The following is a 27,273-nucleotide window of genomic DNA, read 5'->3' on the forward strand; positions in this document are numbered from 1 at the left end:
TAGCATTTGTTTAGGTTTAGAACTAAGTACTTACCGACTGATTAGTCGGCGAAGGGGATTCCCTTCGACGTCGTCTGGAATCGGCCGCTCCAACCGGACAAGTTGTGGCTCGAACTGACGGCCTTCCACGTGCAAGCAAACGCGTGCCAGGTAAATCGTGTTTTGATGCGCGCTCCAGTATTCCTTCACGTACAGACCGGTATTTAAGTTCCTCAAATCCGACACAATACACGCCTAGACGAGGCCACAACGAGGCGGACGGAGGCACAATCGGCTGATTGTCCAACAGACGTTGTACAGCCAGAACAATAATACGTGCATCAGTACGGTGGTGCGCTGTAGGATGTTCAGCCCGATACCTACAGCCTGCAGGGCTTCAGATGCGTTTCCACGTGCCCTCCCATAACAGTAAACCATGTTTACGTACTCACGAGCACTGTACGTATGGTTAGGCATCTTTTTAACACACATTCACTATTACCACACTCACTATCACACGTTCACACACTAACTATCCGCACGAGAAAACAATCAAAAGTCGCAAGCGCATTCGACGGCCGAAGAAACCGAACTGGCCGTGCGAGCAACGCGTGGCGCGAGCGGCCCCTCGCAACAAAGGTACTGCCCCGCGCGGCGAGACTGACTGACCAATAACAGTCAAGCAATACGTCTATTGAATGTGTCGTCGTGAATCGGTAGCGCTTTGTTATTACTCTTCATTTTCAACTACAAATTTACGTAATTTTTAACTTAACAAAAATGTAATTTCATCACTTTAGTACAGGCAAGTCTATCAACGAATGAGATTGTAAAAGCGGCGGCAAAAATACTTTGATTAATCTTTGTTAACTAAAGATCCGTCCTAGCATACTTAATAATAATTAATGCTTTAAGCAAGCTTCCAAAATACTCAAATTTGAATGAATTGTAGATGCGCAATCGTTATTAATAAAACAATAAGAATATCAATACATTTTGATAGTTATTCCGTGTAATAAAGTTACGTTCATTTAAAATAATCACGAACAAGACGATGAATCTTTTTATGTTGAAGAATGGAAGTAATTGGTATGAAAGAAGTGCTAGAAGATATGAAATTTTGTTTAGTTTCTAAAATCAATCGAGTTTAAAAATAAAATCTTATCTTTTAATCTCCCATCGAAAGTGAAGGAGCAAGAGTTTGCCAGTGTGTTATTTCTAGGCGTTCAGATTGCAGTAATAAGTAAGTTAAGTTTTATTTTATTAATTACTATCGTAAAGACGTAAAATTTATTAAGTTAGAGAGCTAGAAATAATGAACCTGTGTGTAAGAGCATTTGTCATTTGTTTACAGTACTTTTTAATGATACAAGTTTATCACATCTGCTTACTGCCTGTGATTAACGATTAAAATTACGTTTATTTAGAATCACGTGCATAACCATTATTTATTTCAAGTAAATTATGAAGAAAGGAAGTAATGAGTATGGAAGGAAGACTGAAAAAAGAGACCTTTTTATTTAGTTGCTGAAATCAATTAAGTTTAAAGAACACACAATCATCACTCCTATCGAAAGTGAATGCCTTAATCAACGATAGGAGTAACATTGCCAGGTGTTTACTCTAGGCGTTTAGAGCGGTGTGGTGTAAGCAATAATTTGAGTTTTACTTTATGAATTTTATTACTATCGTAAAGACTTAAGTTATTGAAGTAGAGAGTTATTAATGTAAAGAATGACAGGCCTCATTCAAAAGATCATTATTCATCTGTTTACGGTACTTTTTAATGATACCTACTTACGCTTATCACACTTGCGTAGCTAATAAGACCTGTGATACTACATTGTGATAGAATAACGGTTATGCGTAAAAGCACGGTTTAGTTAACAACCTAGGTTCTGTAAGATTATTTAATTTGCGGAAAGAAACAAATTCGTGTAAAGGGTTTTTATTAATTAAAATGTAATTTATTATTTTTTAGAATGAAAACTAAACTGGTAAGGTGATATTAAGGTGTAAGTAACTAATTTAGGTACTCATTTCATTTTTACAAACTAGGTAGATTTGGATTAAGCTCAGTTCAGTTGGTCCAGTCGTAGTCGTTGAACTCACAGTAGAGTTGAATGACTCATGGGCGAGCGCGGGTTGCGGTTCGGGGCGTGGGGGCAGCGCTTGAGCGTGTGTGCGCGCGCTGCTATCCATTTCTTATTGTAAAGACAAAAGCCTTATTGTGACGAAAATACTCAAAATTTTAATAAGGTTTCTTAGAAAAAAAAATTTTAAACAACGAATTGAAATTGATAATGTAAAAATCTTGAAAAAAATATTCTGACTTTGACCTTCAATATCTCCTAAACCACAAGTTTCCCAGGTATGGTCCCAAAGAAAAAAATGATCCCCATGATGTGGAGAATAAGTAGTCTTCGGCTTCGGGATAGGTTTTTTTACACCCGTTAGATAAAGAATTTTTATTCAAGTAAGCTTTTTATAATAGTTTAATACTTGTAGTAATTAGTGGTAATAATGTTACAAAAGAAATGGCTTGCTATATTATTGCATATTTTATCTTTATTCATTCATATCATCAATTTTATTATAACACATTACTATAGTATCAGGTAACTGAGGCAAATAAATGCAGTATTTTAATGACTTAGGGCTGATTTTTCAATCGTCAGATATCTTTTAAGTGAAGAATAACTTCGTCATTTTGACATATTTCCCATACTAAAACTGTCAATATGCCAAACTTATTCTTCAGTTAAAAGTTATCCGACCATTGAAAAATCAGCCCTTATTCTAATTTGCTGACGCTGTTTAGTATTTTCTAAACTGTTTGTTCGACATTGTTCTTGTTAATATATTTGTTATATTTATTGTACACATTCTCCCAGAAGTCAAACCTCTCTTTAAAGGGACCATTCATGACCCTTTTTGGACAGTCATCAATCACAAGGTGACGACCATGTTTTCCAGACTCAGGCCAAAACACTTTGCCGCCATATCCTTTTGGAGATGGATCACTGAAACAATTAATAAATTAAATTATTTCTTTTATTAAATCAATAAATCTTACGGCGAAGTAGACACTTACCCGTACTTAATGAAATGCGTTAAGAATGTCACCATATTATGCAGTGTTTTTAAACTTCTAGCATCTGCAGTCTTCAGTATTGGCGCAGTGATGTTAGTCACGAAGAAGTACCCTAAATCATCTGCATGTACAGTGCCAGGAAAGTCTATGTCGAAAGTTAGTTTACCCCAATTTAAATCCCCATCGAAATCAAAAACGTAGTAATATAACGGTGCGCTGTTATGCCTCTTTTTATGGATTCTTATCCAGGAGTCAACAGTGCGAGCATATTGGGTATCTGTAACTAGGTTAAACAGTTTTGTAAGTGTCCAGTTGGATAAGTCTTTACTGCCAAAATATAACTCGCTCATAGAATCCACCAAGTCTTTGTACTCGTCCGAGTCATCAGGATACTCTATGTCAGGTGGTATACAGAGAGGGACTTTACTCTTCAAGTCGTCGGTTGACAGTTTGTGAAGACTAGGCCACATGTAAGCTCCTTCAAGTGCATTCATACCCGCATATATTGGTACATTTTGTGGTATTCCCATTTTTACTATATCCAATGGACGCTTTGTTATAAAAGCGTGGTCTGATTCTTTTTCCACGTTCGGCACAAACGGACTAAATGGCCTCATTGGGTTTCGATTATTTTTGTAAATATTTTCTTGGGCATCAACAATATCGAATGCATCAGCGATTGTAAGATTTTTTAAAATATCTTCAATATTACTGTGATTTGAGATTCCTAGTTGTTCAGCGAGAGCAAGAGCATTCGCTTTTGGATCTTTTGCTAAAAATCTAAAATTCGTGGCGCTTCCACTGCTTAACATAGCGCGGTCAAAGAGTCCCGTGGACTTTTCTGTCAACAATAGGTAGTGGACCATAGCTGAGCCTGAACTCTGGCCTCCGATAGTTATTGTGCTTCCACCAAATCTCCGTATATTATCTTTAATCCATTTCAAAGCTAATAATGCGTCTTTTAAACCGGCGTTTCCAGCTGCATTTTCTGTGTCGAGTGATAGATATCCTAATGCTCCTAACCTGAAACACAATAAAATTAAAATAAGCATTTTTTCCACATTACAAACAACATATTAATAATTTCAGCTAAACACTAATGACTCGATATGTACCGTCTTTGCTAAATTATGCATATTTTTATGTAAAATTAAGCTTTGTTTATTTTTTATTATTTTATCGAAATTGTTAGAAGTACGTTACGTTACGTACGTATCGAAATTGTTGTAAATCGACACTTCCTAAACAAAAATTTAAATTATACTTTAGGTACACCTACACAACAAAACAACTAGATAACTGATCATATCGGCGTCTTCAATAAAAGTACAGAATGTCCCAAAATTAGCAGGTCCCTCTAAGACCGGAGTAGTCTACTAAGGGTGAATTCGACCAAACAAGAGTAGGTAAATATTAATCTCAGAATAAATCGTCAGTTATTCGTCATTTTGACATATTTCCCATACTGAAACTGTCAATGTGCCAATTATACCAGGAGTTATTCTCGGATAAAAGTTTGGTCGAATCGGGCCTAAGTCCATTGTATTAAAACTCATCAAACTTTTCTATGAACCAATAATAACTAAAACAGGTCATTGTAAATTGTGTAACTATAATCTCGGAATAAAAGAAATACCTGTAATTAATCGTTGCGAAAATAATGTCTCGTTGTATGTAAAAATTGGGTCCGTAAAACATGTCGATATCTCCGGCATTAGATTTGAAACCCCCTCCATGAATGAACACGAAGACAGGCAGAGCTTGCCGCGTTCTGTTCACCGGTACCATAATGTTAAGGGATAAACAGTCTTCGCTCATTTGATCTCTTGTGTACTTTTTTCCTTCTGACTGCGGGCACACCGGGCCTTCCTCTGTTGCATTGAAAATATGAGTCCATGGTTTTTTGGGAATAGGGGGCTGTGGAGCAAAAATAAATATTTGCGGAAAATCCATTATTTTTATTAAGTTTTAAGTACATATTTCATAGAGATCTGTCGAATATATTGCCACTATAATTTGACTTATTTACCTACTTAAGATTTAAAACAATAAAAAGATTAACAGTGAGATCTTAAATCAGTTTACAACATTAAAAAAAATCTCGAACACTTGTTAAATTAAAAAAAAATATTGTTAAATCACTAGCGAGTCTGCCGAAATTTCAAAGTGACCTATTTACATTCCCCGAACTAGTCATAACATCAAAAAACCAGAACTACTTACACCATGCTTTGTAACAAACCTTAAAACGTAATTCTCCTTCTGGGCTTTCTGCATATGGTATTCCCAAGTAGGCGTAGTACGAAACTTGTTCTCCTTCCACGAGCGTCCCCCGCACGGGGCCTGTGGTCGTGACGACCACGGAACACTCCGCTGCCGTCAGTATTACACTGACTGTTATTGCGAAGCGCAACATCTTTACTGAAACGCATTAATCACCACTCGAACCTTTTATACTGGGCTTACCACAGTTTTCAAGTAGGCGCCTTAATTGGCAATAGTAGTGATGTATAAACCCGTGCCTGGGCGAGACGTGGGCTCTCTGAGTCACGCCTTGAGCCCTCATAGGAGCTTGAGTCTTAATAAAATGAAAGTGAGCCTTCAATAAAATACAAAATTAGAATTCAATAAGATGAATGTCTTATGTCATAAAGATCACCGTAGATGCTTAAACTATCGTGCTTTAACTCCTTTCCTCATGAGCAGCTCACCACAACTAGATCACAGAAAAAAGACCAGTGCGCTGAATAAAACTCGAGCTCTGAAAGACTCCCAAGTCGTAAAGCTTCATACAAACGAGGCGACCCTTAAAAAAGACACCAAGTTCTAAACAAAAGGACTCTGAGGCCTCGAGCATCTTCGAGCCTTGTACCTGTACATCACTACTTGGCAATTTCGCGTCTAATACAGTACTAATATTGATATCATTATTATCAGTCCACTTGCTGTTAGTGACACATTATCAGTTTGTATTATAACGAAACAAGAAATCCTTTAATACTATAATCGAATCTGATCTCTTAAGCCCGGTTTTTGAGTTGAGAATTACAGCTTGAGCCTGGTCATCTTCTACTCAAGGATGAATTTGGTATGAAAAGTTCATACTTAATTAGATAATGGACACGCTAAACCAAAAATCTTAATTCAGAAACTGGACCGGTGCAGCGGTGTGAAACTGTTCTTACTTAGCCGGCCTTTTTGTTCGTTTTCTCGGCTTCGTTCGTTCGTTCTTTATTTAATCGAAATATAGTAAAACAGCGCAAAACCAATGACTTCTTAGCGCACGACAGTGTTTCTAGATAATTTTATTCCATAGCCTAAAGCATGGTAAAGGTCACGCGTCTTTATTTTTACAGGTGGAATAGTATTGACGTACAATTCAAAAGTGGAAGGTGTGCTGTTATTGTAGTGTTTTGTGTGGAACAAATCTTATGCTAATTTATATTTGTTTGCAAGTTTGTAACCAATATTTTTTGCAATACAAATTACTAACATTAAAAAAAAAAAATACTTCAGCATTCGAATCTCCCATCGAAACTAAGAAATTGCAACAGATAGTTATTATGTGTGCAAATACACTCAACATCAAATAAACCGCACCTTCCGCGACGCGAACTTTAAAGATTTTCTTCTGACACAATCATGGTACCCCAACAATATTGGTGTTGTTTGAAAGCCCAATAAATATCCTCAAAGAAAAATACATTTCATTTCTAAATAAATGATTAACATATACCATAAATGTGACTTGAAAATAGACCTCACTTTGGGCTCACCTCTGGGATCAATTAGAATAATGTTTATGGTTATAAAACCAAATAAAGATCTCACGTGTCCTCTTTAACAGATGGATAGCGATTAATCCCAACTTAACAGTTTTAAAGTTATAAAAAATTGCTATAGCGTAACTACCTATTTTTTGAAGAAGTGACTCTGGATCCTTGTAAAGACACATTTTTGGGGTAAAAACCTTTCCTTTAATGAAATGAACTTTAGAACTAGGCTTTCAAATGGTACCAATGTTGGTGGGAAGTGGGGATGCATACGTTTGATAAGTGCTTGTCGCGGGAGGTGCGATTTATTTGATGCCGAATTAAATTATACGTCTCAGCCCTACGCTCAATGCTTAAAATTATTACTAATGAACATAAAAAAGGCATAGACTTTCATAAACAATTTTTTATTTCTTATTAATTAAAATAAATAATATAGCTCTAAATCTATAAATCTATTTACAATGTTTACAGCGCGAAGGAAAAAAAGTCCTTTCGAGATCTCATATTTTTGGCATTGCCATGAAAACAGCTGTATATTTGCATGCCAGTATTTAATTGTAATATACGTGTTTTACGCTAATCTAATCGGTAGGGTCATTACATTATGCCTCAAAGAGAGCTTCATCTTTTTTTTATCTCACTCTTTTAAAAGAACTAAGTATGTACTCGTACGCTTCGGTTCCTACATATTCATCTTAGTCAAACGAGACATATTATTATGTGCAGTCATTGTCTTCGCACACGTGTGCAAAAATAACAATATGTGGTGCACGACTGTCTGATAATAGCGATGCAATACGATTTATTGATACATTTAGAAAACAGTATGGTTCTTTCGTCAAATGGACGAGTACAAGCCAAGCGGGTAGGTAATATAGAGAAAGTTTTTAAAAATGAAAACCGCTGTCGAGATTTACAAGTCGTGCGTCATAAATAGAGAGTTATCCAAAGATATTCGATACGAAGCTGTTAAAAGAGTTGGTGAGTGATGCGAAGATGCCGGAGCCGGCGGGCGCGGGCGGCGGGCGCGGCGGCAGCGACACCGGCCGGTAGTAGGGCCCGCCGTCGATACGCTGCAAATGCATAAACATCCCAATTAATTACATACATAAGTAGTTTATACTTTATTGCACATAACAGATACCTACATAAAAGAAATACTAAGAAGACGTGATCTAAGTTATATTTCTAAGCAATAAAACGGTCTGGCCGTAATAAATACACTCACGTGTTTGACTATTTACTCTTTTGAAGTGTTTTTGTCTGAACATCTGTCGCACGCAGGCAATTTTTTTAGAAAAATACTCGATGTGTGGATTTCAAATGTTACAATACAAAAGAAAACATTATTTTAATATGAAAGTGGTAAAAGTGGATGGAAAAGTACCTAATTTAAGAGAGCATGCAATAAAATATTTAATTTAATTATGAAGTGTAAAAACCAAGCGTAAAACGATGTGCCCTAGCAAGGACACAATGAGTAAATAGGTATACATTTTTATTATGTAAAATGTTCATGTCTAGCGCAATATGCCTGTAGTTGATGCTCAAATTCTGCGAAATACTACGCATTAAGATTGTGAAAATTAGAATTGCACATTGAGCAATTCTAGAAAACGCATACTCTCATGTACAGATTTACATTAACTTACCATCACCTCATTACATATTTACACATGCTCTTATAATTATTAAGTTAATGATAAAAAATATTTAAATTGTACGTACCTCATGGTCCGCTAACTATCACTCTGTTTGGGGTACGTTGATGAAAAGATGAAAATAAGTTATTTGCTATTTATTATTTCAGAAGATCCTATCCTAAACAACGTGTTCTGAACATGACTACAAAAATAGGTTTTATGAGTTTGTACTTATTCGGGACATTGATCACAGATTTCCCAACACCAAGTGGTTATTTGTACATTTAAGCGAAGCATTAACGAATACATGACTAATAACGTTAGCTCAATAATTTATTGTCGGAACAATGCTATTAACGGATTCTATTAAAGTGTAACAATGAATGTACGGTTTAATCTTCGGGGAAAGCGAAACCGGTGGAGCGGTTGGTGGTGGTGGTGACAGCAGCGACGGTGGTGGCGCGCGCGGCGCCGCGGCCCGGCTTGCGCTGCGGCTTGCTCGCCTCGAAGCCCTACGGACCCACACCACACAACTGAACCATGACCACACCACCCTTATAACATGCTAGTGCTATAGCGTGCATGTGCAGACGCCAGCTCATCAGACTATGTAGTATTCTACATTTGAATACTAAAGTGCATCAATTCAACTAGTGTTTAGACTGATGTGCTGACGTCCGTACATGTTGGCTTGTATTTTATATTTATAGAAACAGATAAGGTTTTCAATTCGGCATTTCATCCTTACCACAAGACATACTTTCAATCATATAAAGAATTGTATCTTTAGGTCTTTACCTAAAGATTTGGCGCCTTTGCGCCAACGTGAGTTTAGCCATCTACACGTGCTCGATTTATTTAACATAACAACTAACGAACAATCTTGTGAAAAAGATAAAAACACGATTTTGAAACAACAGCAACAACCTTGGTAAATAAGAAAAAGCAAAGGTAATTAATCCTTTCCATGTTTAATAATAGAGATTAAAATAAAATAACAAATAAGCTACTTAAATTAAACAAATATTCTACTTCTTATATGGTTACTTATATCAAAGGCCACTAGACACCTACGATCACAGTAGGTAAGTAAATGCCTTTTTGTTAGTTATTTAAAATTGCTAGAGATAGAATAATTTAACGTTATGAAGTCATTTCATTAAATTAGCTGTCCTCGGTCTGATAAACATATTTTTTGTGACTATTTACTATTGAACCATGAATCTTATTCAGTTATACATAAATCCAATTAATTCCAATTACTATAAAATTAATGCTACGCTATGGTTCCCTTAAATCCGCTATATTTACAGGTAGTTTACAGAGTTACATTAGGTATTTTGAGCTATATACATACAAGATTCTGAGTATAACATTAGTGACAAAGTTGCTTATTATGTGACCTACCTTCGCGGAATGTAAGGTAACGTTCAGGAGCGTGGGGTGGCTGTCCACCACGATGAACTCCACCTCCTGCGGCAGGTAGCCGTCGGCTGCAACCTGGAAAATAATGTTTAGAGTTTAGTTAAATGCGCGATTATGACGACAAGAAATTATTCTAAACATTACATAAAATCAAATCATTTATTTAATACATAGGCCCTTTCCATGGCGCTTATACGTGTACATTGGTCATGGTATATGGGCTGGTGTTGAGAAGAAGTCATTATTAAATCGCCGTACTTGGTTGTGTGGTAGGCGACGCCGCGGCCCTTGACGCGGATGCACGCACGCTCTATAAAGCTCAACCACATACGATAGAACCAAAATAGTCACTCACATCGAGCCGGTAGGTGCCAGGCAGCAGTATCCTCCAGAACTCGCCGTACTTGGTGGTGTGGTAGGCGACGTCGCGGCCCTTGACGCGGATGGACGCGCTCCACACGGCTTAACCAAACAAGATAGAACCAAAATAGTCACTCACATCGAGCCGGTAGGTGCCAGGCAGCAGTATCCTCCAGAACTCGCCTTACTTGGTGGTGTGGTAGGCGACGTCGCGGCCCTTGACGCGGATGGACGCGCTCCACACGGCTTAACCAAACAAGATAGAACCAAAATAGTCATTCACATCGAGCCGGTAGGTCCCGGGCAGCAGTATCCTCCAGAACTCGCCGTACTTGGTGGTGTGGTAGGCGACGTCGCGGCCCTTGACGCGGATGGACGCGCGCTCCACACAGCTTAACCAAATAAGATCAAGATAGAACCAAAATAGTCACTCACATCGAGCCGGTAGGTGCCAGGCAGCAGTATACTCCAGAACTCGCCGTACTTGGTGGTGTGGTAGGCGACGTCGCGGCCCTTGACGCGGATGGACGCGCTCCACACGGCTTAACCAAACAAGATAGAACCAAAATAGTCACTCACATCGAGCCGGTAGGTCCCGGGCAGCAGTATCCTCCAGAACTCGCCGTACTTGGTGGTGTGGTAGGCGACGTCGCGGCCCTTGATGCGGATGGACGCGCGCTCCACCGGGTTGCCGCTCTCGTCCGTCACAAAGCCGTGCGCGCCGCGGTGAGCCTCCGCCAGGAACTTGATCAGCGACTGTGGACACATTCATATTTATCAGATTAGTTGCTCGTGGAAGTAGGTATGTGATCATTCCGGACAAGCAAAAATTCTCGGTTCTAGGTGCGTCCCCTGAAAAGATCGATTGTCTTAGCTTTATAGACTTTAGACTATATCTTTTTGTTTTATTGAATTTAATACCTACATACAATAAAATATTTAATACATTGTTATTTGTTGTAAATCCTTTTATTTGATTATCTCCAAAACATTATTAAGTACTTGATGTTGATCTACTTTCTGCTGCTGATAAGTTACTTATTTACTATCTATCTTTTAGCGATAATGTAGTCTACCAACATCACGTGAAAAACTAATCTTTGTCAAACTCTAAACCAAACCAGTCGTGTTGTTAAAAGATGTATTTCTGCTTCGCAGTGTGTTTAGTATTAGCAAGTGTTGCGAGCTGTTTTGCTGATAATGAATACCGAGTAGCTGTCGCATATCTTAGAACTGAAAATGTGACTGGTAAAATATTGTTTACCGAAACGGACGAAGGGTTAAAGGTCTCTGGCGCTATAGTAGGCCTCGAGGAAGGTCACTATGGATTTCACGTCCACGAATTGGGAGACGTAGATACTTGTCTTACGACCGGTGCTCACTTCAATCCGGACAACATTCAACACGGAGGGAGAGACGACGAAGTGCGACACGTCGGTGATTTGGGAAACGTGATATTTGCTGGGGCCGAGATTCCCGTGAGCAACTTCCAATTTGTCGATGGCACGATTTCGCTCCGTGGGCGGAACAACATTCTTGGGCGAGGGCTGGTGTTGCACGAGCAAGAAGACGACCTGGGGCGCGGCGACCACCCGGACTCGCTGACCACGGGCAACGCCGGCGCCAGGGTCGCCTGCGCCGTCATCGGTATGCACGCGCCCGTTGATGCTTGGCACTATAACTCATCTTTCAACATTGGACCCTCAGTGTCTTTGATTGCATCTATACTTATGTTATCGTTTATTTTAAATAAGTAATAGGTAATCTCAATAATGATTTTTTGTTTCAATTGCTTTATTTCATTTCGGTTTCTGTCATCTAAAAACTATTGCGCAAACATTTGGATAGCAAGATACTTAAGATTATGTATCGCGTCTTTCTTTAATCTTTATTGATAATGCTAGGCAGTTTTTGAGTTAGTTGTAATACTTACGTTTATGGATAGTTTTTTTGTGTTTATAAAAAAACGATAAGCATGAGTAGGTACGTTTATTTCAACTAAACTCATTGTCGCGGGCGAAATTTTATTCACGTGGCGATGTAAATGTAATGAATCACCGTTAAAAATCAATCAAATCAAAAAACGTGAACAAACAAAGGAGTGAAATATTTACCTAGATAATTATCTCTTATGATTAAATTAATTCGTTATCATTAGGCGTAGGGTAAACCACCCAATTATTGGCACTTTAAGCAGCTACTTCACAAAACCGGTAAAATTTGCATGTAAAAATATGTTTTATCAAAGAAAAAAACATTTATATTGGTCTTTTAATCTTTGCACAATATTATAAAGTACTTATCATTAATAAATTAAATCATTTATTCAATATAGTGTACCTTTTAAAAAAATACCTCAAAATACCAGTTCCTGGCATAGCCAAACCTTTTATTGGCAGTGATAATTACCTATTATTGGCACTGTTCTCGCAAGACTGAAAAATAGCTGCTAGGTCTTATGTAGGAGGTTTTAAAGAGATTCATGATAGAAATAAACAAAATAAAATCCTTTGTTATAAGAAAAGTAACATTTATTTGTATTGGAACATACCATATCAGTTCCAACGCTTACTATATTTAAATATGGTTTTAAACTTTACATAAACACTTTTATCAAATCTTCTTTTCTCTTCGGAAATACTTTTTTGCTACTGATTTTTATTTTATCCCGTCAACAAAAAGCTGTTCTTCCTCGTCAGTTAAAATTGTGAACGGACCGGGCTTAGAGCGATGATCAGGATGTTTCAATCTAAATTGTATAGTAGACCGTGGTACCACTTTCAAAGGCTTATTCCACTAATCCCGGGGATTAGTGAACTTTTTATTCATTAATCCCCGCTAACACCAATGGAGCTTATAATGGGGATTAATGAACTTTTTAGTTTATTTTATTTTTCTTTATTCAGAAAACTACGTTAAAAAATAAAATCCTAATGTAAGAATCATGTACCTTCTATTTATTATTGGATAAGAACTCACTTATTGTTTATTTTTATAATCAAAATAAATTAAATTTAAGCCTGATTACAAAGCTATTAATTTATACCATTTTTATCTTGTTACATCTTGGCCCAAATTTGTATGTAATCGTTTCCATCTTCTTTTAAATGATGAATGGGGAATAACGATTCAATATCCATAGTGCTTTTGGTTAATCAGTTAAGTGTTAATTTTTTCAAAGTATTGTAATCAGTCTTAAATTTAATTTCATTTGATATTAAATAAGTGAGTTCTTATCCAGTAATAAATAGAAGGTACCTGATTCTTGCATGAGTATTTTATTCTTAACGTACTGGGGATTAATTAACTTTTTAGTTCTTATTAATCCCCATCATAAACTCCATTAGCGTTAACGGGGATTAATGAACAAAAAGTTCACTAATCCCCGTTGACGGGGATTATCAACGGGGATTAGTGGAATAAGACTTTGAAAGGCTTTGAAAGTGGCTGAAAAGATAATATTTTTTATTGGCACCTTTTTAACCAATGTTTGACACCCGTGCTAATAAATGGATTTTATATAATTGGCAGTGGGCCAACATTTGGATTGGTGTATCCAAAACGTTAAAAAATATTTTAAATGCAATTTAAACTCAATTTTGAGACAAACAAGGTATAATTTTTAATAAACTCAAATTATTTTAAATACCCTTTTATTGGCATGTGTGCCAATAAAATGGATAAACAGATTTTACGCATACCAAATGTTGGCACACCACAAATAATTAAAAGTTGGCGGTTAAATTATAGAATAATGTTTTAAAAAGGCAGTTAATATATTCAATAATAAGACAAAATGATTATGTATAGGGACAACAAAATAGATTTGCATTTTTTTAAAAGATTATGATAGCTCTTACCTTAGTAAAAAACGAATATTTCGATTGTTTTTTTCGCACAAGTCCCGGTTTGTCAAACAAATGGTTGATGCGCCGCGATGTTTGAAAAAATAAAAAACGTGTGTAGCCAGTTGAGTAATAAATGATATTACTGTACAATTTCTACTAAAAAATATAAGGTTTGGTTATAAAAAACCTTAATTTTCTTAAAAAACTGGAGCATGCCAATAAATTGGTAGAGTGCCAATGATTGGGTGGTTTACCCTATATACTATTATTTCATTAAAATTCCACTGTACTAGGATTTTAGCTTGTAAGAAAATTTAATTTTTTGCCAAAAAAGCTGTACCTATGTATTTAAAAAGTTGCGATTGCGACTCGTAATTACTTTATTTTTAATTTCTAGAATCTAGTGTATTGATTACCTATTTTTTCCTTTCTCACTCGTATCGAAACGATTGTTAAAATGTACAATTTAAGCTGATTGAGAGACGCTACTAATACGGACCTCTCTGTTGTCGAGCCAGTACTTGTGAAGCTCATGGGCTGGCGGGTACTTGCAGCAGGAGATCTCCAGCGTGATCTCCATGCAGCCGTGCCACAGGTAGTTGTAGTCCTGCATGCCTCCTGCCGAAAGAAAGTCGAATTCATTTAGTACTACTGGTACTGTATACCTAATACTACATGTTGTAGAGTCCCTTGGTTTTTAGAAATAATCAAACAAAACTAGTAAATTAGAAACTGTTGGTTTACAGCTGGCTGCTGCGAAATATTTTTCGAATTTGGTTTGATGACGGTATCTAACCCGTAAGGAAAGAAATGCCTAGGTATTCACTCTTGGCTAGTGTCTTGTGGACTCGGAAGGTCATACAGCAACGTTAGCCTCAAAACCTGCAGTATCAGTTGGATTCCCGCAGACTACAGACTTTTAGTCGGCCTATTGGGCCCGATTCTAATTTGTATGATGAATCGGCCGATACCAATGTGCGCACTTTCATACATGTTCATTGTCCATACTGATTAATAGCCCGACCCAACTTTCGGCTCACAAAAAGTCGATGGTCTGCGCTTAGGCTTAGCCAACAGTCCAATTCGAAATTTCCAAAAACTTATTAAAAGGTGAAGTAGGGTCTCTTTCTAATAGAGTACTTTCACAAACCTGTTAGAGGGTACCAAGCGGCGCCATTGGTGATCCCGTTCTCGAAGCGCGGCGAGCCGGACTTGCAGGAGACGCCGCGCGCCATCTTGGAATACCCTCTTTGGTAGAGAATCTTTCCCAGCCTATTTGAACACTTTCACAAACCTGTCAGAGGGTACCAAGCGGCGCCATTGGTGATCCCGTTCTCGAAGCGCGGCGAGCCGGACTTGCAGGAGACGCCGCGCGCCATCTTGGAACACCCTCTTTGGTAGAGTATCTTTCCCAGCCTATTAGAACACTTTCACAAACCTGTCAGAGGGTACCAAGCGGCGCCATTGGTGATCCCGTTCTCGAAGCGCGGCGAGCCGGACTTGCAGGAGACGCCGCGCGCCATCTTGGAACACCCTCTTTGGTAGAGTATCTTTCCCAGCCTATTAGAACACTTTCACAGACCTGTCAGAGGGTACCAAGCGGCGCCATTGGTGATGCCGTTCTCGAAGCGCGGCGAGCCGGACTTGCAGGAGACGCCGCGCGCCATCTTAGAACACTCTCTATCCCAGTTAATAAGAACAGTTTCACAAACCTGTCAGAGGGTACCAGGCGGCGCCATTAGTGATCCCGTTCTCGAAGCGCGGCGAGCCGGACTTGCAGGAGACGCCGCGCGCCATCTTCGAACACCCTCTTTAGGTAGAGTCTCTTTCCCAGCCTATTAGAACACTTTCACAAACCTGTCAGAGGGTACCAGGCGGCGCCATTAGTGATCCCGTTCTCGAAGCGCGGCGAGCCGGACTTGCAAGAGACGCCGCGCGCCATCTTGGAACACCCTCTTTGGTAGAGTATCTTTCACAGCCTATTAGAACACTTTCACAAACCTGTGAGAGGGTACCAAGCGGCGCCATTGGTGATGCCGTTCTCGAAGCGCGGCGAGCCAGACTTGCAAGAGACGCCGCGCGCCATCTTGGAACACCCTCTTTGGTAGAGTATCTTTCCCAGCCTATTAGAACACTTTCACAAACCTGTGAGAGGGTACCAAGCGGCGCCATTGGTGATGCCGTTCTCGAAGCGCGGCGAGCCGGACTTGCAGGAGACGCCGCGCGCCATCTTGGCGTGGTTGCGCGAGTACACCAGCGCCAGGTGCCGCAACACGTCGTCGTCGGGCGCGATGGACGGCGAGTGCGCGTAGCTTTGGAACACTGCGTTTAGGGGATATGCACGGGAAAACGATACACGTTAATTTGTATTCTAGAAAACATGAAAATAAGCATCAGAGTATTTTACTATAATTATCTTTTATTAAACCGGAGTTCGTTTTAGGCAGCCTTCGGGAGTGGACGTGCGCAACACGTGCGCTCCAGACGGTCCGACCCTAAAAAGGCACTTACAAAGCTCTATGGCGTTTGACGCCGACGCGACGGTGAAACCCAAATGTTCTAACAGTGACAATTACCCGAAATCATAGTCGCGATTAACTATTAACATAGTCAGATGTGTAAAAATTAGTGGTATTTTTGAGTGAGAAATACTGTAGGTGAGAAAAAAGCTTCGAGTACACACCAGCAGCACAGCGCCTAAGCTAAAAGCCTAGAAAACTAATCCGACGAAACCCGGTGAGATCTTTCCTTATCTTTCTTTCTTTATAAATATTTGGTGTCAATTATCTTGCCAAAAGCACCAAAGCAAACGCATAATTATGATCTAGTATTTTCATTTAAAAATATGTAACATAGATCGCAGTTTGTCAAATGAATAGCTCTAACTTTTGGTCCATAAACTTTACTTTTTTATTAATAATTTTGATACATACAGATTCTACATGTACTCTACATGTCTATATGTATTCTACTTCTTACATGTCATTATAGTAAGTATAAATAATAATTGATAACAAAGAAAGATCCCTACAAAACTTTCACCAAACACATTCTATAAAAGACATCTATTGCACAAAATTTCAAAGCGGGTACCAAGAAAGGTCAACATCTGGTCGCCATAAAAAGTTTCCAAAAGCAATAAATATTTAACTTCACTATTGCACTACCATTAGTAGATGGGCACTTTATACACATTTGCCACGAAATACACAAAAAAAAAATATTTGAAACAACAGAGATCCTTTGCTTTGCAAAAAACTAATAGTCACATCTGCATGTCGTAAACCATTCAAAAGTACAACTCATACAAAAAAAGAGGTGGCCCGACTAACATTTTGTTGAAAGCAGGTTAAAAACAAAAGACTTGACAATACAAAATACAATTAACACCGTAGTCATAATTCACTAACCCTCTAGTTATAAGCCCCTTTTTACAGCTAAAAAATGAAGGCATACACTTTAAAACTACCTGGCGATGGAAAATATCGACTTGGAGAAAGAGCTTACCAAATCAATGAACCTATGTATCCCAGACTTGATCAAAAAGCGGCCAGACAAGATCTTGTACATTTTAACGAGAGAAATATACCTAGTGGATGAAACAAGTGAATCACCAATCAAAGAGCAGACCAGGTACCTGGAAAATCATCTAAGAAATCTTGAGCCTTAAAGAATCAGAATTTACTGCCATATTTACACATGCGTAGATAAATACTATCAGATAGAACATCAGCTTACCGGAATCGGAAAATTGAAAGAGTAATCGAACATACTACAGTTTTAAGAGACTTAAATGCGCTGATAAGTTTAGGAATTTTGCAAAGGGTCTTCATCATAAACAGAAGAGAGATACTCCGCCTAAAAAACTAATTTAATAGCAAGAAAACTCAAAAACTGGAACCAAAACCATGCCATTGACCAATTAATAACGAAATCCTATAGGAACCACAAAATATTCAAATCGATTGGAGAAACTACGTATTCCAATAAGAAACTTCAGATCGCAAGCAATTTAACCTACAGTGTACACACAGCTCAACAAGCTCTGCTGCAACCTTGTCGGAAAACGGATTTCAACCAGAAAATTTGAAACTAATTAGATTTTTTTCAATGAGAATACATACTTTCACCAAGAGCATAAAAACCTAATCCAACGAGGCAGTTAGCATTGTCTTTTGCCTCGAGAGGACAATATCATGGATATCTTGAAGACATCGAAAAAAAATTTAAGTACTAAAAGAAATTAAAAATATCCACCGAAAAAAAATCCATGAAACAGTGAAGAAATAAAAACCTAATTGAAACGATAGAAGAAACCCAATGTATTAATCACCCTGCATAAAGATCATTGAACTAAAAAGAAATCATATTAGATTACACCAAGGCGAACCGTTTAATGTTAGGAAAATATGAACGCGCTCCTAAAAATGCCGTTTTTAGTGACCCGCCGTCCGCTTACCGCATCAAGCACAATCCAAGAAACGAAAGAGAGAAGACTAAATTAACCCACTATAAAATTAATTATATAAGAAAATCAGCACAAGAAACACTAGATTATGGAAAAAATATGTCAAAAGACAGCGAAAAAGACGACAAAAACCCAGAACCGCATATATCGACGGAATAGTCAAAAGTGCAAACAAATCAAATAATCGAAGAGAGAAGATTTATTTAGCCCAAGACAAAAAACAATAATAAGAAATATTCGACTCAGGGAAAACAGACAACAAAGAAGACGACAAAAACCCAAAACCACAGTTATCGCCGTAGCAATTATTTAAAAAAAACCCAAAAGAGTCAAGTTTTTCAGAGGTTGTGGATAAATGGAACTAAAATTTAAACATCTACTATCCAAGAAATAGAAAAGAGTGAACTCAATTATGACACAAATAAATTAAGCATAAGAAATATCTGACCCGGAACATGTAAATAAAGAAGACGTCAAAAACTCAGTAGGTATCTACCTAACACAGACCTCAGGAGAAAAATGAAGATAGCCTAGCAGCAGTACAAGAACCAAGACATCTCACCAAAGGCCAGACCGCCCGTCTCATCACAGAAACGCTTAGTCCTACCAACGATATGAAGAAAAGTAGCATACAATTGGAAAAACAATGAAGCAAGTCTTGTAGCAGTAGAACTAAGAAAAACCAAGCCGCCTTACCAAAAGCCAGACCGCCCATCGCATTGCATCAACGCTCAGTCCGATCACCGATATCAAGAAAAGAAGCATAAAATCGGAAGAACAATGAAGCTAGTCTTGTAGCAGTACAAGAACTAAGAATAACCAAGCCGTCTCATTAAAAGCCAGATTAAGCTAAAGAAAAGAAATACAAGAAATATTTTACCTGGAGGAATTATAGGCAGAAAATAAGACGATACAATCGGGACAACAATGAAGCTAGTCCAGCAGTAGTACGAGAACAAAGAATAAACAAGCCACCTCCCACACCAAAGGCTAGACCGCCCATCTCATCGCACCACGCGTTTAGTCCTTCCAACGACACTAAGAAAATAAATAAATAAATAAATAAATCTTTGGACAATTTCACACAGCGCCAGCTAAGAAGTAGAAGAAATAATTAACCTGGAAGATACAAAGACGACAAAAACTTAGTACCGCAGACATCAAGAGAACAACGAGGCTAGTCTAGCAGCAGTATATGAACCAAGAACAACCAAAGCCATCTCATCAAAGGCCAGACCGCCCATCTCATCGCATCAACGCTCAGTCCTATCAACGTTAACCCATCTTTACCTATTTTCCTAGACCAGGCTCAGGATGCATATCTACTTGGTTGTGGTCGACCGGTTGCGGTTTAAAAGACGCAGCGGCTAGTCGGCCGTCCTCTCCCATCCCAGAGCGTGTCTTTCCTTAAAATCGTGCCCCCTGGTATACCGGTTTGACCGGGACAGGCCTCGTCCTGGCTGGGTCGGCACTATCGTATCGTATCGTATCGTATAATTATCTTTTATTAAACCGACATTTGATAACGACTAAGTTCAAAACTATATTTTAATAGATGAATTAACTAAAACTCTGACGTATGTGTTCATTTACTAGGAAGACGCTGACTCCTGAAATAAAGTTTACCTTCACAGTTTAGGAGCCAGGTCTGAAACACTATTACTGGTGAACTACAGTGAATTTACATCGAGAGCTTTTGGTTTAATTATGGGGAACAACCAAGATACATTAGTCGCTATTCGAAAATTGTATACGTCACCCGAGCATAATACTGAGGATCTGCATAATCCTGGTGCAGCGTAAATAAAAACAACATTATTAGAAAACAATCGTGCAGCATTATGATGTCAGAAATGAATGTTTATGTATAGCGAGGCAATAGGCAAGTGAAAACACATTAATACTGCCGTATAATGTGGGTCACCTAATGGTTGACAATCATCATCGCCATACATCGGAAAATTAGAGAGGTTACCAATGCGGTGCCTTTAGGCATTAATTAGCTATAGTTAGTTAACCAAGATTGTAAGTACTACAATGTGACCTACTAGCATTGGGCGTGTTGTCGAAGGGGTAGGAGGCGACGAGCGCGCCACCGTGCAGGGAGCCTGACACCACGAACTGGATCTTGCTGATCCACTCCTTCACGGCCTCGGTCTCCGGCTGCGGCTGCTTCGTGTTCGCCTTGAAGTAGTCCGGAAAGTTGCGGTTCAGGTCGTAGCGACGGGCGTTGTGCCTGAAGCATTTGAAGACTTGTCATAAAAAGCTATGTTCATATTGTGATGATGATTGACCTGCCGTGTATGGTATCATACTGTCCCTCTTTGGAGATGGCGTAACCGTCCGGGTATTGATAAATTATAAAAACAAGACATGTTAAAAAGTTTAAGTAAACAAACTAATGTGCGAGCCCGTGATTCTTCAGCAGAAGAAGAATCACTGTTTTTCCACTTAAAAATATTAAACGATAAATAAATAATATGAGAACTCAATCCAATGCAGTAGGTACATTTAAACATCCCCAATGCACGTCATCCTTCTTCATCCTCACTCCATCTTGCTGAAGGTGAAACAGTTGCATATTTGACGATAAATGTATGTAAGTACATAATGAAAGGTGATTATGGTAAAATTTTATTATCTAAGTAATGGTTGACTGTTCATGAAAAAACACATGCACGTCAGTACTTATTTGTACGAAAACACGTGCACGTGACCGAAATTCCGTGCTTCATTGATAAACCTAATTAACTTTTGATGTAATCGTCTTTTATCTGACTTAATCGCAGTGTAATATTATTGCGTACCTACGACAATATTTATCATCAGTCTTATTCACGTCTAAATACCCATTTGCAAATTAACCGATAGGTACTAATTTTCGTGATTGCGTATTCAAAGTTTTTAATTATAATTTAATACGACTTACATATTGAGTAAGGTTACACATATTCATTATTATAGATTATAGCTTTCATTTCATTATGTTAGTTTAAACTATTACAGCTATTGCACCGTAATTCAATAGGACGAAATAAAAACGTGGGCGCTACGAGTAAGTACACTATTAACTAGAGATTGATGGGAAATAAGTTGGCCGTTACAAATGGTGTGGGAATATCTAAAGCTATTTCATAATACATTTCAAATGTTTAATGTCCCTACTTATCGAATAATGAGCGTGAATGTGACGAAATTATATTTGCGTTCCGGTATGCGGCTTCATTTTAGTGTAAATTAGGTAACAGGATATTTTCCTATTGTTGTGATGATTGCCCACCTGCCGTGTATGGTGTCACACTGTCCCTCTTTGGAGATGGCGTAACCGTCCGGGTTCATGGAGGGCATCAGGTGGATCCTGGTGTTGTCCAACAACCATTTCACGTACGCGTCGGTGTCGTAAGATGTTACTAGGTGCTGAAAAACAACGTAGTATGCGTCAGGAAGTCTCATAAATTAGGAGTTATTGGGTATACTAATAAAGTGGAATAGGTAGAGCCACCCTAAATGATGTGTCATGACCCGGTGACTAATTCAAGGAAAAGACATGTCCAAATTAAATTAAGGATATTAAGTTTATGAAACCCAATTTGATGAACGGAAAAGTACGGTCTTAAATATAAGACTACTTAGGTAGTCAAGTTTGATTCACTCTTCGTGGTGACGTATCTACTTGAGTAAGATTGATATCGTATGTCTTGGGGCATTAGGACTTTCTTTAGAAGAAAGTATTAGTATCAGAATCTTTAGAAGAAAGTATTTTTGGAACCTGAATCAGATGGAGCAGCAACTCTCTGCCCACAGCCTCGTTGCCGTGGATATTGGCCACGTACTTGACGTCGGGCTTGCCGATCATATGCTCGTATGGAGACGCGGAGACCACCATCACCCACAGGTCGCGACCTGCGGAGAAAATAATGTACCTATTCACGGAAAATTCCTGTGTCTCTTTCCACGTTTTTAGACCTTTGGCATTCGACTCTACTTTAAAACACAACGTAGCTTTAGTTAGATTTTGACTCTATTTACTTTTACCTAATACCCAGGTGGGTACCTGTGGCTTATATCCTAGCTAATAAGGATATAAGGATTTCCTTAAATATTTAGGATTTACATTACATTAAAAAAGTTAATTACGTTAGTTAATACTTATTCAAGTACCTACCTATATCTACGCTTTTGCTAGTGTTTATCTATAGGTACGTTTAGTATTTATTCTTCGTGATGAAGTGAATGAGGACATGTTTGTTTTGCCGTGAATACTGATCAGATGTCGAAACCTGTTAGGAACAACTTGACTTGGCAAGATTTGCTAATGCAATAATTGCAATGGAATTTAAATCAAATCGCGGTTAATATCCTGGCTTCTGAGTCAACCGATAAAAATAATGGCATCGTCACATCGCCTTTTCCTGCTGCTCGCTGCAGTTTATTAATGGTCAGATTTAGTGACACCAATAGAATAAATAGTAGTTATTTTAATCTCAAATAGACCTCCGAATAGTAAGGCATAAGAACCTTTTCTTTACCGATATACCTACATTTTCAATTTATATTCGTTTCTCTCAAAGTTCGGAATAGAGTACAACGTAAAACGTTTCTATTATTATTAAGGTTAATTAACGTTATTTTGTTAAAGTTAAAACAAAACATCGCCTGAAGTTAGGTAAGCGAATCCGGGTACCTCGATCAAAGGAACGACAATTAGGTTGGCTGCCAGCCAAATCGATGGACGCTCAAATTACCTTGTACAGATTTCCCAATGGAGTAGAGAGCCGTGAGCGCGGGGTACTTGGCGGACACCGCGCGCAGGTAGCGCGTCAGCTGGTCGTGGTCATGGTACCTGAACTCCAGGTCCAGGCCGTTGTCACGAGGCTCTGCTTCTCCCAAGTTCGTTGATAACTCTTCAGCTAGAGATGAATTGAATTAGGTTCAGAAATCCCACTTTTAACACTCCTATTGCGGTAACTAATATCGATTAGCAAGGGCGGTCCAGGATACATGCTTGAGAATTTTGAACAAAGTATTAAAGGGGAACGATAACAAATTTACTAGCAGATACTCACTTGTTAAAGTACTTTCCAAATACGACTGAGCAAAACATGGTCCCAAAGTGTACAATAAAATAAGAATTTTGGTTACACCAGTTGTTGATACCGCGGACATCATCTGGAATACAAACAATACGAATGAGTCACTATAAATCCTGACACAAGTTTACCTCATACTTATTTTATTTATACTTAATGAATAAATACGCCTATTGATTACGGGGCTGCCCGTGCACGTATTTATGTTAGGTTAAATAATAATGCTTATAAAATATTATTATACTTAATGAAAATAATGTAGTAAGGCTATTTATGAAAGATAAGCTTCCCCTTTATGATATTTTGATGTATGTTGGGACTATTACAAAATTACCTACTTTTGTGGTAATTCCATGTTTATAAACGATACTTTCAGAAATATACTTAGGTCTTATCAGGTGGGTATATTATATGACGTAACTCTACCTACATTTTTTTACTTAGCTAACTAGTACCTACTTATGTTTCCATTTTTAATATTTCCCAAGAAAGGTACCTACTTATTTAAGGCTTTGTCCGCTCCAGGAGCACGAGCAATACGAGCATCTATATTTTAAGATAAATGGAAACAATCTTGGCTCGTAGTTCCAATGCTGACCAAATGGATTGGGGAGGAAAATACACAAAATAACGGATACATTTCAATGTCAATTTCTCTTGTAATTCTGCGTAAAAAAGTGAGTAAACAATATTTTATGCAAGTAGGTAACAGTACGCATTCTTACTTGGGGCCGCAATGACTCAAGTTTTTGTTGTACGCTTCACTTTCGTTATTCACATTCGTAACATGCCGCCAGGGCTTTCTTTTTAATGTCATCAGCGTAGAGTTTAGGTGGAAGCGGCGGACGCTCCAGTTGCGCCCGCGCAACCGGTCGCGCACCAAAGGTCATTGGGTCAGTGGACCGCACCATCACGGTGCATCGCACTCTATAATACGATGAAATTACCTGATCGTTACAGTATAACGATTTTGTGTGTCAGCCTTGAAACCGATATGGGAACTTATCGAAAAAATACTTCCCCGATTGAATGTAATTAAATAGATGCGCCTCTTGGAAGACGATAAAGTAACTGGAGTAAGATAACACTTGGCACTCTTGCCGCATGTAGTAGAGTCGTATTATGCACGCACTTGAAAGCTCGACCAAGACCAATCCCAGTTAGTAATATTCCAATACTTCCTAATTAAATTAAACGAATTTATGAAAACAATATTTTTAAGACCCATTTCCAGGGATTATACCTGTGATTAAGTATCACAGATGGACCGAGAAGGATGTGATCATGAAAGAGCAATTAAAAATCTAATACTCTGCACGTCTTCAACACGAAGGTTACTATGGCCTTTACCTAATTGATCAGTTAATAAGCAAACTACTATGCGCACGGTCACACGATGTCCACATGACAATATTAAGCCCCTAAAGAAGACTATAAACGACTAAGAATAAAATTTTATGCATGCTTGCATATAGAATGTTATTGTTTCTGAAGCGCCACCTAAATAGTGTCACTTTGTTATATGCCTACACAGCAAATATTTACGTCGTTAAAACTGTTGTTTATTTATATCACGTTTCGGCGATAGAGTTCAGATAGAAAGAAAATACTGTGATTCATATTTTTAATGAGATACATTAACTGAAATCAATAATGAGGAGACTCAATCAATACATTCAATTTAACCAAGTGAAACTATTGTGTCATGTAACAACTTACTTATTTTTAGAAACAGTTCTTTGTACTGATCCAGAGTTTTGATTTAGTTAACTGGTTATTGAGCGTCTTGGCATGAGCGGTTCTCGTGTGAACTCAAGTTGGCAACGGTTTTAAGCTTTCCTTCCGGTGTTTGGCTTTGGCATATTGACCCTATTAGCCCAGTCCCGCTAAACGGCGTCAACTTTCGTTTTCAAAGCGAGATGGATATTTTACGGAATATGTAAAGCGCGCGCAGTGATACCAATTAGCGCTCGCTCGCGCCAAGAGATGTAGCGACGTATCGTGCTCCCCCTAGAACGACTTCAACGCGCTACTGATTCCACAACATTCAGCACATTCTTGGACTAACGATCTAGTGTTGGATACGCAGACTAACTCGATAATCATATAGAAATTGTTGAGTTAATTAAATTATTCTCACAACAGAATACCTATTATGACACTAAAATATCTCAGATTATTATGGTTTTTGCCTACGTTGTGGCTTAATCATTATTTCTACTATATTTCCTTACTAACTACGTCATCTTATGGTTCACTTTCATTAGAACTATTTGTTATTTTGTTAATGCACTTGACCACTTTTTACAAGCAGTAATCTTTCGAATCGGCAATACTGCACGCTCCGTGAAAGTTGGTAACGAGTGTGATTTGAATAAACGAGTATGCGATATCTTCGTAAGAACTTGCCGACCGATTGATCGGCTAATGTGAAGGTTTAATGAAAATATTTAATTAAAATATTCCAATAGCAAGGCGACAAAAACTTAATACATAACATCAAAGTAAGTATTACGTACTAATTATTATTCTGTGGTATTACTTAATTAAAAAATGGTAAATAAATAAATGAGCAGCAGTATTTATTAAGTGGGGCGTTATTGATATAACTTAAACAGCTCTACAATTAATATTTTAGGCTTGCTATTAAATATAATGACATACTAAGTGAAGTCTTAACCGTTCCATAATCTTACAAATATTTACTACCGCATTTAGTTAAACAAACAATGTAAATGTCAGAGTGGCTCACCTTGACCGCGAAGTAGTCGCCGTGTTATGTGGATCCAAAACTTTTCGATATCATTTATGAGCACGATTGGTCGCAGAGTCGGGAGCAGCGGCGGGACGCGGTCCTAGCGGGAGCGCGGGCTGCAGCCAACTGGCAGCCGCCGCGGCTTCGGCCACGCCGGCATCTGCGTCATACAACTCGCCGCACGACCGGAAAGTGCTTTCTCTCACTAACATTCTTCTAAAATTAACTCTACACCCCAGCAATAAGGTTCACTAAACAAAACTCACCTTAGAAAATTCCGCGAAAAGTCATTATCCACCTTAGCCCGCAAACTCCACGACCGCTTTTCAGAAAACGCAAGCTCAGGGTCCCGCGTCGTGACGTCGTCTTCCCGCCTTGTCTCATCTGGTGTACTTTTCCCGCGTATAGAATTTCTTTCTTGACTGCCGATATTCAATATTATCGTATCCATCTAGTGTAAACAGAGAAAACTCAAGTGAAACTTAATAACGATAATAACAAAGTTAGCGTAGGACTATTACTCAAGTACTGTAACTTCATTACAGCTTCCTGCTTAGGTTAGAGTTACAATTTCACTTAAATAAAAATGAAAATTATTTACCAACAGGCAAAGAAGAAATGAAAATCGTGTTAATGGAAAATTACGGATAGAGAATAATACATATAACTTAGTTATAAAAAAATAATTTTAGGAACGTAACTAGAATAAACAAAGGAATAATTGTTGGTACTTAACTCACTTCCGGTCTATTAAGTAAGTTTACGCAAGTCTTAAGGATTAAATCCAGTAGATTCTGGCCAGTTTGCCTTCACTTAGACCAGTTAGTCCGTAATG

General features: G+C 38.3%; 3 protein-coding genes across 3 annotated transcripts; 1 reads left to right on the forward strand and 2 right to left on the reverse strand.

Annotated features, from left to right (window-relative positions):
* Positions 1-2,442: 2,442 nt before the first annotated feature.
* LOC135075200 (juvenile hormone esterase-like) lies at positions 2,443-5,808 on the reverse strand. Its single transcript, XM_063969563.1, has 4 exons — positions 5,316-5,808; positions 4,710-4,990; positions 3,074-4,096; positions 2,443-3,002 (listed from the first exon to the last, which is right to left on the reverse strand). Exons 1-4 carry the CDS (start codon positions 5,487-5,489, stop codon positions 2,807-2,809), a joined length of 1,674 nt encoding a protein of 557 aa, XP_063825633.1. The 5' UTR covers positions 5,490-5,808; the 3' UTR covers positions 2,443-2,806.
* A 1,426-nt stretch (positions 5,809-7,234) lies between these two features.
* Positions 7,235-26,574, reverse strand: LOC135075207 (carboxypeptidase D). Its single transcript, XM_063969575.1, has 11 exons — positions 26,436-26,574; positions 23,660-23,762; positions 23,339-23,503; positions 22,363-22,496; positions 21,874-22,010; positions 20,642-20,829; positions 16,271-16,447; positions 14,625-14,743; positions 10,857-11,033; positions 9,900-9,992; positions 7,235-7,922 (listed from the first exon to the last, which is right to left on the reverse strand). The coding sequence occupies exons 2-11, from the start codon at positions 23,760-23,762 to the stop codon at positions 7,791-7,793; spliced, it is 1,425 nt and encodes a 474-aa protein (XP_063825645.1). The 5' UTR covers positions 26,436-26,574; the 3' UTR covers positions 7,235-7,790.
* LOC135075382 (uncharacterized) lies at positions 11,357-12,034 on the forward strand. The gene has a single exon (XM_063969827.1). It carries the CDS (start codon positions 11,417-11,419, stop codon positions 12,032-12,034), a length of 618 nt encoding a protein of 205 aa, XP_063825897.1. The 5' UTR covers positions 11,357-11,416.
* Positions 26,575-27,273: the final 699 nt, after the last annotated feature.

The sequence above is a fragment of the Ostrinia nubilalis genome, chromosome 10 (genome assembly GCF_963855985.1).
Source record: "Ostrinia nubilalis chromosome 10, ilOstNubi1.1, whole genome shotgun sequence".
NCBI classification, from domain to species: Eukaryota; Metazoa; Arthropoda; class Insecta; order Lepidoptera; family Crambidae; genus Ostrinia; species Ostrinia nubilalis.

Coding starts and splice junctions, on each gene's coding strand:
- LOC135075200 (XM_063969563.1), bottom strand. CDS start 5,489: ATGTTGCGCTTCGCAATAACAGTCAGTGTAATACTGACGGCAGCGGAG. Junction 4,991..5,315: donor AAGGAGAATTACGTTTTAAG/GTTTGTTACAAA, acceptor TTTGCTCCACAG/CCCCCTATTCCCAAAAAACC. Junction 4,097..4,709: donor TTCGCAACGATTAATTACAG/GTATTTCTTTTA, acceptor ATTGTGTTTCAG/GTTAGGAGCATTAGGATATC.
- LOC135075382 (XM_063969827.1), top strand. CDS start 11,417: ATGTATTTCTGCTTCGCAGTGTGTTTAGTATTAGCAAGTGTTGCGAGC.
- LOC135075207 (XM_063969575.1), bottom strand. CDS start 23,762: ATGATGTCCGCGGTATCAACAACTGGTGTAACCAAAATTCTTATTTTA. Junction 23,504..23,659: donor TTTGGAAAGTACTTTAACAA/GTGAGTATCTGC, acceptor ATTCATCTCTAG/CTGAAGAGTTATCAACGAAC. Junction 11,034..14,624: donor ACTGGCTCGACAACAGAGAG/GTCCGTATTAGT, acceptor ATGTGTCCACAG/TCGCTGATCAAGTTCCTGGC.